This window comes from Lepidochelys kempii, chromosome 2 (genome assembly GCF_965140265.1).
Source record: "Lepidochelys kempii isolate rLepKem1 chromosome 2, rLepKem1.hap2, whole genome shotgun sequence".
NCBI classification, from domain to species: domain Eukaryota; kingdom Metazoa; phylum Chordata; order Testudines; family Cheloniidae; genus Lepidochelys; species Lepidochelys kempii.
Genome location: NC_133257.1, coordinates 191,740,530 through 191,753,341, shown reverse-complemented (window position 1 = coordinate 191,753,341; position 12,812 = coordinate 191,740,530). Strand labels below are relative to the sequence as shown.

The 12,812-nt window shown below is 41.5% G+C and overlaps 1 protein-coding gene across 3 annotated transcripts in view; it reads right to left on the bottom strand.

The window, feature by feature from the left end:
• The window catches only part of CPNE4 (copine 4), a 381,425-nt gene that overhangs the window by 108,366 nt on the left and 260,247 nt on the right, over positions 1-12,812 (bottom strand). For all 3 annotated transcript variants that reach the window (XM_073333244.1, XM_073333242.1, XM_073333243.1), the window contains 3 exons: positions 12,401-12,475; positions 6,534-6,617; positions 4,443-4,532 (listed from right to left, as the gene is read on the bottom strand). In XM_073333244.1, the coding sequence (XP_073189345.1) occupies positions 4,443-4,532; positions 6,534-6,617; positions 12,401-12,475 (249 nt within the window). The remainder of the gene's footprint in view (positions 1-4,442; positions 4,533-6,533; positions 6,618-12,400; positions 12,476-12,812) is intronic.

Sequence of the window (12,812 nt, the reverse complement as noted above, 5' to 3'; positions counted from 1 at the left end):
GAGTGAGTTTGGAGGGGGGGGGGGGTGAGAAAACCTGGATTTGTGTTGGAAATGGCCCACCTTGATTATCATACACATTGTAAGGAGAGTGATCACTTTAGATAAGCTATTACCAGCAGGAGAGTGGGGTGGGAGGAGGTATTTTTTCATGCTTTGTGTGTATATAATAAGATCTTCTAAACTTTCCACAGTATGCATCCGATGAAGTGAGCTGTAGCTCACGAAAGCTTATGCTCAAATAAATTGGTTAGTCTCTAAGGTGCCACAAGTCCTCCTTTTCTTTTTGCGAATACAGACTAACACAGCTGTTACTCTGAAAAAACTCTTCTCAGGGTGATTGCTGTGGAAGGCCTGTGCTTTTGCAGGGACATGTACACGATGAACTGGCTCCTAAGAGTGTTCTTTTGGCCCACAACCCTCCCAAATCAATCAGATAGTACAGGGCCACTCTGCACATTTGGGAGTCCAGGATGTCATGGACCAGGCACTCCTCATGGTCTTGAACCAAGGCGTGGAGGTGGCATATCTGGATGGGGAATGAATTATCAAGGAAAGGCTTCAAGAGGGAGACCTGGAAGACTGGGGTGGATCTTCCAGGATCAGAATATATCAGGACAAAACAGATTGTGCTGGTGGGGGAGAGGTGAATATAATTGAACTGCTTGGTAATAGTAATACTAAAATTTAATATCCCTGTGGGGGTGGGGGAGACACCAAAGCAGCATTAAATGGTAGCATTTAATTTCAGAAAGGGGAACTGTACAAAAGTGAGGAAGTTAGTTAGACAGAAAGTAAAAGGTACAGTGCCAAAAGTGAAAACCCTACAAGCTGCATGGAAATTTTTTAAAGACACCATAACAAAGGCTCAACTTAAATGTATACCCCAAATTAAAAAACGGAGTAAGAGAACCAACAACATGCCACCATGGCTAAACAACAAACTAAAAGAAGCTGCAAACAAAAAAGGCATCCTTTAAGAAGTGGAAGTTAAATCCTCTTGAGGAAAATAGGAGCATAAAATATGGCAAGTCAAGTCCAAAAAAAGAATTTGAAGAACAGTTAGCCAAAGACTCAAAAAGTAATAGCAAACATTTTTTTAAGTACATCAGAAGCAGCAAGTCTGCTAAACAACCAGTGGGGCCACTGGACGATCAAGATGCTAAAAGAGCATTCAAGGAAGATAAGGCCATTGCAGAGAAACTAAATTAATTCTTTACATCGGTCTTCATGGCTGATGATGTGAGGGAGATTCCCAAACCTGAGTAATTCTTTTTAAGTAAAAAGAAAAGGAGTACTTGTGGCACCTTAGAGACTAACCAATTTATTTGAGCATGAGCTTTCGTGAGCTGTATTGGTTAGTCTCTAAGGTGCCACAAGTACTCCTTTTCTTTTTGCGAATACAGACTAACACGGCTGTTCCTCTGAAACCTGTCTTTTTAAGTAACAAATCTGAGGAACTGTCACAGATTGAAGTGTCATAAGAGGTGGTTTTGGAAAAAACTGATAAATTAAAGAGTAATAAGTCACCAGGACCAGACGGTATTCACCCATGAGTTGTAATTGTGGTATGTAACCTATCATTTAAATCAGCATTCCCATAAGTATTTGCTCAAACACAATTGGTTTGACCTTGAAGGACTTGGGAGCAGAGGGAAAAATCCTGTATGACCCCAGCTTCCTGATGCCGCCTAGAGTAACTCTTTTGAATTCTTCTCCTTTTCACCATCTAACATCTGGCTATCACATATGACCTCATCCCCATTGGCCTACTCACTCTCCCCTACCTCCATCCACCTCATCCTCTCCTCTTCTTTCCTACTCTCTGTCATTCTCTTCCCCACCATCCCCACTCCTTTCACCCTCCCCTGCTGCTTCAGAACTCATCCCTCCACCTTTTCACTGTTGCCCAGCATGCCCACCCCCAGTAACGAACAAAAACCCATGAAGCAACCACAAGCATTTACATGCCTACTAATATGGCCATTATCATCATCATCACACCTACATCACTACAATTCTTTAACACTATCGCTAGTATTAAGACAATAGGTCACAATCACCATAATAAATGCACAAACCTAAGCCACCCTATGATTTCTTGTCCCCTTTTTTCCTTAACCTTAACCTTTCCCCCTACCCATCTGTCTCCTGAATGCTTAGATTGTAAGCTCTTTAGGAGAGAGATTAGGCTTTCTATTTATTTACATGACACACACATTTTGGAGTGCACAGTAAATTATTAACAATAAAAGTCAACTTTCTCTGGGGAATACCCAGCTTCTGATACTGATACCAAAATAGCAGAAGGCTATGGGATTGGGTGTCAAGGGCAGAGAAGGAGATGAACTTCAGGAGATAAATAGAAACTCACTTTTACCATTATTGGACCTCAATTTGTAGTGGAGAAAATGCAGCTTAAACAACAACTAAACCCAATTAAAGATATGAACACACATTTTGGATAGAGGAAAGATTTTTATAGATTTTTAACATTTCACATATGCAGGGGTCGGGTGTGTATATTGTGACAAAGTTCCTCCTCTGCCTCGGTGGGTCCTGCACTTATTGGCGGATTTGCTTGCCTCAGAGATTCATGGCCGCCCTCAGTTTGGCCACTTTTGCTAGTGGCTCAAACCTGCCATTCACTCATCTAACCTCACTGCTGGCCAGCATGGGGAAAGGGAGGAGAACATCCCTGCAGTCTCTGCTGACCCACCCAGTCGGTCAGGGGATAGGCCAGGGACCTTCCCCTCTGGTGGGACCCACAGTCCAGGTCACCTCCTCTTGTCTCAAATAGGGAGTTGAGGGGGCTGGGGGGAACCCATGCCCACCCTCTAGTCCAGGTTCCAGCCCAGGGCCCTGTGGATTGCAACTGTCTACAGTGTCTCTTGTAACAGCTGTGTGACATCTACAACTCCCTGGGCTACTTCCCCATGACCTCATCGCAACACCTTCTTTACCCTCACTGCAGGATCTTCCTCCTGAAGCCTGATCACGCTTATATTCCTCAGTCCTCCAGCAGCACACCTTCTCAGTCCCTGCTCCTTGCACACACACCCCCTAACTGATGGGAGGGCACCTTAGAGACTAACCCATTTATTTGAGCATAAGCTTTCATGAGCTACAGCTCACTTCATCGGATGCATACTGTGGAAAATACAGAAGATGTTTTTATACACACAGACCATGAAAAAATGGGTGTTTATCACTACAAAAGGTTTTCTCTCCCCTCACCCCACTCTCCTGCTGGTAATAGTTTATCTAAAGTGATCACTCTGTGTATCCACTTTAGATAAGCTATTACCAGCAGGAGAGTGGGGTGGGGGGAGAGAAAAACTTTTGTAGTGGTAAACACCCATTTTTTCATGGTCTCTGTGTATAAAAACATCTTCTGTATTTTCCACAGTATGCATCCGATGAAGTGAGCTGTCGCTCACGCAACCTTATGCTCAAATAAATTGGTTAGTCTCTAAGGTGCCACAAGTACTCCTTTTCTTTTTACATTTCCTTTGAAAACAAATTTGAATCCTTAATTGAAGCTAGCATCAACCAAACTGTTAGGCTAAGAAGAACACCACCAGGCAAAGAGAGAGAGAGAAGGGAACTTTCTGCTCAAGTGTAATGTTTCAAGCATAAGGATGGTCCTAACATCTTCACAAACCCTTTCCAAACTCTAATCACTCACCTGCTGTGTGCATCATTTCTAATAGACCTACAGATTTCATTAGTGAAGTAAAAGGGGCTGGTTGTTTAGTGGTGCCCTTCATAATCTTGGAATTCCCCTCATGATTTGCAGGAGTCTAAGAGCAACCCAATTAGAAGACATGTAAACATGGCCCCTGCCTTGGTTTCACCAGAAGCATCAAGAGAAAATGAGCTTCCCCACCATCAGCATGCAAGGCTTTCACCACCAGTCTGTCTGATGGTCCATAAGTGTGGTGCTACAACATCACATATTCCTCTCTGATCATCTCGGTTTCCACATATTGACAGCTGTATTATTATATAAGTTCCTCTGGTAAGCGAAGGTTGTTCATATGTGGGAGTGGGGAAGCAGTGGTTAGATGGTAGCTTCCTTATCCGAATATACTTCCACTAGATTAATAATTCTAATTATAAATTGTCCAGCAGCATGTATAAACTGCTTGGCGCTTACATCCACCTTATTTTCCAGGTTACTATAAGAACCACTGCAATTCAATTGACTTAAGTGGAGTTCCCTTGGAGAACTCACATTGTCAGAAATGGTAATTAGCTAAACAACTTGGATTATCATTGCTGTACATCTCTAATTTGATTTGATTAATCATAATCCAGCTGTGTGATCAGCATTGGTGTCAAAGGAGAAGACATTGTGAAGTTGCAATCTTTCATCGAAAACTGGAAACAAAGTTTGGTTTTCTAAAAGGAAAACTGTTCCATGGTATAGACAGGCCTCTGACCTTTAGTCTGCGATCCTCATCTCCACTGCACAGAGAATTTACAGACACTTTAAATGATTTCCAGGCTGGATTTAAGTTATTCATCACAACCTGTGAAGGAAAAGAAAGAAAGGAAAATACTTGACATCTTCATGTTTCAAAATAGAATGCTAAACAATAACTATGACTTTCAACACAGTATGTTAATCAGAAAGGGGAAAATGTGTAGAGAGTAAACCTTTGATCCATCAAAGTAAGTACACCATATTGTTGGCAATGTTTTTGTAGCAATCCACTGGACAAGCAAAGACTGTTCTGCTTAATGAAATCTTTTCTATGTGTACGGTTATGCTTGGATGGCAACAAGAGAGAATTAATATAGATTAGGCCCTGATCTAAAGCCCAGTGAAGACCACAGGAGTCCTCCTACTGACTGCAGCGGGCTTTGGATGAGGCTCTTAAAAAGCAACAGCCTGAGCTAACTAAAATCCCAGTGTGTTAAAGCCCTTGAAAATACTCTTTACTGACATAGTGACTGCTGACCAATTAGTTACCCGGGAGCAAATCCTGCCCCCGCCCCTCCAACAGATGGAACAAGCCCTGAATGTAGCAAAGTCTTTGTGGGTCTATGGTGAAAAGATGTAGAGAGCTAGCTCAAGGACCCAGACCCCTGCATGCCACAGGACTGCGTTCCAGTCAAAGCAGCAGTGTTGGAAGCGACTGTGTCTGCACTAGCAGCAATGTACTGTAGCCCGGTGTACGTAGGTGTGGTTGGGGGGAGGATTCCATCTACTCTGGCCCCCTGGACCTTTCCCACACACAGCCCATTTTCTCAGGTTTTTTGTTAGGAAGAGGATATGGCCCATGGTATGTGCTGTACCAGGTTATTTACCATGATGGTAAGTACCAGTGCCATGCAATTAGAAAGTTAATGATATGGTCTGAATTCTGGATTCAGATTCTTGCCTGTGGCTCCCACAGACTGCAATAGGAGTCAGGCATATGTGCCTGAAGTCAAAATCTGATTCAGTGACTAATTTTTCACATAATTTTGATTCTCCACTTTGGAATCCATGAAGGATCCGACCCTTTTGTTCTTACGTTGGTAAAATTCCCACTGTACACAGTCTTGGAGCTCGGACAGTGGGATCAAGCCCAAAGACACAAAAAAAGGGCAAGAGCCACATATGTGAAATCATGAAAAAATAGAAAGTTGGGTATACGCAGGCAGAGTGGTCCATCTGGAGAACCAGTCAAAGTAAAGAAAAACAGCCCTGGAGCACCCACGGAGTAAGTGTCTATGGCAAGTGTTACCTGCAAGGCAAAGTAAAGGCTGGCAGAATTCTGAGAAGTCTGCCTAGAGTGGCTAACAGACTAGGGTGACAGGAGGTGTCACCCCATTTGGCACCCGCAAGTCTCTCTTTTGCTAAGGCACAGGGGTAACAAGGTCACCTAGAGTAGGGGTTCTCAACTTTTTTTTTCTGAGCCTGCCCCACCAACATGCTCTAAAAACTCCACAGCCCACCTGTGCCACAGCAACGCGTTTTCTGCATATAAAAGCCACGGCTGGTGTTACGGGGTAACAAGCAGGGCAATTGCCTGGGGCCCCACGCCACAGGGGCCCCAACAAAGCTTCATTGCTCAGGCTTCGGCTTCAGCCCAAGGTGGTGGGGCTCAGGGACCCAGGCGTCAGCCCCGTGCTGTGGGGCTTTGGCTTTCTGCCCTAGGTCCCAGCGAGTCTGACGCTGGCCTGTTTGACAGACCCCCTGAATCCTGCTTGCAGTACCCTGGACCACTGATTGAGAACGACTGACTTATAGTTCTGGGTGCCCCGAGAAAGTGTCACCCCATCAAACACAATTATATGCTGTAAATTAAATTAAGCATGCATCTTAGGTTCCAAGAACATTCTCTTCTCATTCCCAGCAGGACTAGCTGTACTGAAGCCAATAGTTATCCTCGTGCGAAACTGGAGGGAAAGGAGTAAGTAGAACCTCAGTGAGTCAGTGTGGCTGCTTGGGAGTGTCCTTTGAAATAAAACTATTGAGAAAAAACTATTCCTTGCTACAGAGCAGCAGTGCCCTTGGAGAATAAAACCAGCCCATTACTCACCTCAGTCCTGTGGACGAGCTGCTGGGTGGCGTCATCATTCATCCGGAAAATCTCCAGAAATGGATCAGATTTGCTGAAAAAATCCTAGAATAAAATTCAGAGCACTTTACTCTTGAGACCCATTAGACTGTACCCGCAGCACCCCTCTGCTTCCCTGCTAACGAAAAAGAAATGCTAATTCTGTTTCAGTGAGACCATTAGGTATCCCAGAACTATCTTTTATCCTTACTCGTCCCATCAGGACTTACACAATGGTTCCGCTGGTCTCAGTTTGGCTATTCAATCATGGCGATAGGCATTGTTTACAGTAATATAGTTGCCTGCTTTCTCTTTTAATGATAACTGCCCCACCTGTACCCAACCTGATTCCTGCTAAGTGCAACCTATCTAGCGGATTTATTTCTGTCCTAAATATGAGTTTGGTCATTTATCATCAGTTTTATTATATTTGTCAAGCTGGACCAGATTTCAAAGGAGTTACATCATGGATGAATTTAGTCCTATTTAGATAACTCAAACAGAATTTCAATGGCTGGGATATAATTATATTGTCAACAAACATTAGCAGAGGCAAGCTACACTGGAGGCTTGGTGATGTATTCTTAGGGAAAAGAGTCCTCCTAAGTATTAAAGACATGACCTAGTGTTTAAACAATAAACAGAACAGGGGAAAAGGGAAGCTGCTAGATGCCCCTAACTATGGGCAAATCCAAAATATCTCATCATGACAAATAATCCTTTTTGGGCACTTTGCCTGAGTGTCTCAGCTCTGCTATTATGCACTGCATGCAGCTGATTGTAGGAGAGGGCTGCAAGTGTTTACTGGATCCTGGATCCTGTTCCTGATGAAGCACTGAGCATCGTTTGAGCTGCTCTAAACTGTGCTGCTGTCTATAGCCCCGAGAGGCTGCTACCAAAGCTGCCGACAGTTGGAGCACAGCAATGTTCTGACCATGGCGCCTTTTCTCTCAACCACAACCTCCTACCGGCCCCCTGTAGCAAGGAATCCCTAGGTAGATGGTTAAACCACCTTTCCAAATGCAGCAGAAAGCAGCTGGAGCATGGGCAAGGATGTGGCCTATTATTTGAAATGCACAAACTCAGTGTAGGCCCTGATCCTGCAAAAATGTAGGCATGTGAGTAACCTTATGCACCTGAGTAATCTCACTGTAGTTAATGGGAGTAGTCATAAACATACAGTAAATGGTGGTAAGAGTCTGCAGGATCAAGCAGTCACAATGCAGGTTTTTAAAAAGTTTTAACAAACCTAATATGAACACAAAAGCATTTATGGATCTTTGATAAAAGTAATTTCAACGCAAACCATCCACCCCCTACCCTCGAAAATTCCTCTACAGTACTGAAAATTCAAACAGAACAACAACATTTTGTGAGTACAAGAGAAAAAGAAAACTGGAAATAGACTCAAACAAATAAAGAGAATCAACACAATGTCACTCTAGTTCAGTTTCATGAAAACACTAAAGAACTGGCTTTAGTGGAGTGCCCTAAATACATTATTTTTAAATCTATGCTGTTTTCATAATCTAGGAAAGGAAGGATTTTTAATTTATGAATTTTAGCTTATGGTGTCTCCTTAAATACATAAGAAAAATCCAATTCTTTCTGAACCTATGCAGTAAACATCACTTAACATTAAAGTTCCTTAGTAACAACTGAGAAAAAGTCTATGCTGAAGAAACACTTATCTGCTAAGAGTGTTATCAAATTTTGTTTCATAGTTATTAATGTTTTCAAAACATTTCAGCTGTTACAGCATGTTTCTCAGCATGTTAAGCTTTATTTTATTTCACAATAATATTAGAGCAGTCCTCTTTCTGGAAGATGTATCGTGCAATAAAGGTTTAACGTCTAAGTGTTTTAATAATGTTAAATGATTCATTAAACGTGTGCCAGTGATATAATGCACAATGTTCTTTCAATACAAAAAGAAGTTACATAATTTTAACACAAGCACGCGACTTACAGTTTCAAAAGCAACGAGTGAATTTTGTTCATTCAAATTTTGAATGAAATGTCTTCAGGTAGCTTAATCTTTAGATTGTGGGTGCTGAATGCTTTCTGAAAAATCAGGCACCTTTGCGGGGTCTTAAATTGAGCACCAAAATAGTAAAAATCACTCGCCACTTTTGGAAAATTAGGTTTATAACTGCATTGCTAACAAACTGCAGTGCTAAAAATATCCTTGAACAGCATAAAACTAAAAGTGAAATGGTCTTTTATTTCATACACATCACAGTTTGAGACTCATTTTTCTCAAGTTAATTTCCCCAGAATGGGAAAACGATAGTTTGTCTGCCTGAGTGCTCAAACGTGATTACAGCATTCAATAAATGTACCTGCTTGTTAGGGTAATTGTAAGGTAGCTACTCATGTAATACAAGCATTCTGGAAGTTACTGTTCTACTGTGGAGAGTTTCCATTAGATCTCTTGAAACAAAGGTCTGCTATCTGAGCTACGTGGGTTTCAGTAAAATATGAAATTGTAGTGCTACCTTCCAAATGTGTACTACTATAAAAATGTAACCTTTATTGGCTCAATTATGGCAAGCTTTGATAGCTGTGGGTTTTTTATAGTTTTGCCTGAGATGCTACAGCCTTTCCCCTGGAGAGAAACTGACAGTTTGTTTCACTTATTCTATTATCCTCAATCGCCACTGAAGCTTTATGAAAAAATCTTCACCAGTGATTAAACTAGCAACAGACCATTTTTGTCTGCCAAACCCATATTTCTATTATAAAGTAGGTAGATGTTTTTTTGAAAAACAACACTTGGCATTTTAAAAAGGGCAGTAAATACTCATAACACGAATGAGCAATAGCCAAACTAGCGGTGGTGTTTTCCCATCTGGACCAGCACCACCATCTTGCGAATAGCTCTATGAATGGTCTGGTGGTTCCTTACTATTTAGGGCTCTTGCAGAATGCATGGGTTCCCATCACACTTGCAAAATGAGGCCACTGTATTATTTGTTGAGTTTTATCTTCATCAGCTGCGTCACACATATTTGTAGTTGTGGGCTTATTACCAGCAAGCAGAACCTGGATCTCTGAGCCAACACATCAGTCTGATTTTGAATGGGATATTGTAGGCCAGTAATACGTCTCTGAGTCCTGGATTGTCCCCTTGAAGAAGGAAGCCCTTCACCTGTGGAGCTTTGCCTCTCTCATGCCAAAGAGGGGCTCAGCCATCTACTATTTTTCCACCTACCCTCACACCCAGCTGAGGATGCGCCACGCGGGAGAAGGGACTGGGGACTGGACAGGTCAGATGAGGAGTGAGTGGGCTGAGGCAGGGCTGTGGTTGGGACACATATATCATCCCCTTCCGAGCCCCATAAAGCTTAGCGTGAATAAGTAATGAAGCTTGGGACAGTGTTATTATTTCCACAGGAGACTTCTTTTGTTGAGAGATGAGGAGGCTGCCTGTGGCCATAGCTGTGTGGAGGGACAGGGCTTCTGTGTGGATAGCACTGGTCTCTTGTGGATTCTAGGGGCTCCACAAGGTTTCTCAGGTAGGTTCCAAACATTTTTCATGAGGGGAAAACTCCATCCCCATGACTGGAGGAGAACAGATGATCTTGCTCTAAAACAGGGCTTGACAATGTACATACAAGTACTGTATTCTATAGGTGACATCAGTCCATCTGGTCAGTGATCTGTTAGTTTAGAGGCCTCTAACTGAACCTTAATGGGATGAACCTTCATGAATTATCAGATCAAGCATATCTATAGTTGCATATTACATAACAGTTTGCTATGGCTAGGAAGGTTCCATTACAGAATATTGACTAAGTCATCTCGGTCATATAAAGCCTGCACCTCCTAAAGATGGTTCAAATTAAATGACGTCCCGCCAAACAAACCAGCAAGTAACATTTTCTAAAACTATTTGACTTTTAAATAACAAAATCCCTGCCCTATGAATACAGTAATATATGCTAAAATAACTTAATGATAGCCTTGATTAGACCATTCAGTCCACAAGGAAATTTTATTAATTAAAAAGTTATTACTTCACTGATCCATCAGATCAAACACAAGATAACAAAAAGAGCAGGTGCCACATAAGGACCCTTTGGGCTTGTCTTCACTACCGGGAGATCAACACTGCTGCAAGCGGTGAGTCCAGTGAAGACCCGCTAAATCTATGGCAGAGTGCTCTCCGCTCGACCCCAGTACTCCACCTCTCCGAGAAGAGTAAGGTAAGTGGACTGGAGAGTGTCTCCCATCGATAAAGTGCAATGAAGACACCGGGGTAAATCGACCTAAGCTATTTCGACTCCAGCTACGTTATTCACATAGGTAGAATAATGTTACTTAGGTCGACTTACCCTGGTAGTGAAGACAAGCCTTTTGCTAATTTAGATATGCTCCATAAACAGATACCCTGTGCTTAAAAGACTCTCTAAAACTACCGTGAAGTGACTATAGCTCAAGTGCTGAAGCATAGCTTGCATTAATCCTTTTAACTGGACTCATAACAGCCACAATCACAACCCTCTCAATGCTATTTTCAGCAGATTATGTGGTACGCTCATGGGAAGGAAATGGACAGTTGAAACACCTGCTATGCTGTACCTTTCCTTTTTCTTTTGTGGACATAACAGCATGAATGACAGCTGAAGTGAATGTTGTAACAATGATTTTAAAAAGCAGTGACTAAAGTTAGTTTCTTAAATCCACATTTTGGCACCTAAATAAATGATCTGATTTTCACTGAGGATCCAGCAACTCCCAGTGAGAGGATAATTCATCTTCCAGATGGGAATCATCATTTATGGTCATTAAAGATGCTAAATACAGGGATGCTATTAACCCTTGTGTCCTAATCAAACTCCAGCACTGTTGATGATATCCTGTCTACCTACATTTTCAGTTAATATGCTATTATTCCTCACTTACGGTCTGAGCCTCCAAACACTGTGCACATACATAACTCTACCCCTGTTGATATAATTGAGCCACTCACATACACAAACTTACATGTGCACATTTAAGCATTTTCAGGATCAGGCTCTTTGAGTCCCAAACTACTGTGTGGTATTAACATACGTTACTAATTAGGAACAGCGTAATAGCCAAGAAGGATCTGCATTCTAATGGTGGTTATAGGGAATCAGTACAAGAGTGATTATCTGATCTTCAATTATCTGAAATTCCCTGTTATCCAAAACAGGGTCATGGCCCCATGACATCCATTAATTACAATGACGTTTCCTCTTCTACCTTAAATAATTAAATGCCTCCTATTACATTTGGATATTCAAGGTTGTGACTTATAGGCAAAGTTATTGGGGTGCTATAAAGGTGCCATAGCGAGGTAAAGTATAATTAATAACAATGGGCAACAAAGAGAGATAAAGATGAGTGAAGAGGTAGGTTTTAGTCTATGCACAGATTCCTGATTGAACTGGAGATGGCTTTGACAAACACATAAGAAGGAATCTTTCTCTCACATTTCAGATACATTTTGCTGAATAAAAAATATATATATATTGTCCAAGATGATGTAGAGCATTCAAACATTATGTTAAAATGCCTACTTTGAGTATTAGATCTTGATTCCTTGTAAAAAGCTCACTTATCTTAGCACTTCTGATCTGTTGCATTTTAAATAAATGAGGTCTCAGCATAATTAAATTGTCTTGGTTTTAATTACATTCCCTTGAGGTTTTTTTAATTACTTTGCAACTTGAGGAAAGCCTCATTGGGAGCATTGATCTGAAATCTCTGATGTGTTTAATAACGTGAAGCAACAAAAATAGCTGTGGGGGAAAATCTTATTAAATCATATTTGCAGGCATTCTTATATCTTTCAATAAGGTTAATATCAAACAGCTTACCTTGTCATCTAATTTCCGTGCACTGAATGAAAGTTCAACATAGTCATCGTTGCCAGATAATTCCTCAGCAATCACCTAAATGAGAAGCTACATTTGAGTTTTGCATGTATAATGAAAGAAAATAAAATTAGGAAAGATGCCATTTACCAGCATAAAGAAAAGGAGTACTTGTGGCACCTTAGAGACTAACAAATTTATTTGAGCATAAGCTTTCGTGAGCTACAGCTCACTTCATCGGATGCATTCAGCATGCATTTACCAGCATGTGGACTATAGAGTCTATCAGCTGGAAACTGACAGTCATCTTCCAGGAAACCAGACACCTAGCTAGCAGAGATATCAAAATAGGTCGAAACAGTACACTTTCCTCTGGCAAAGTATTTTGCCTCTAACTGAGTGGCAGATGTTTATA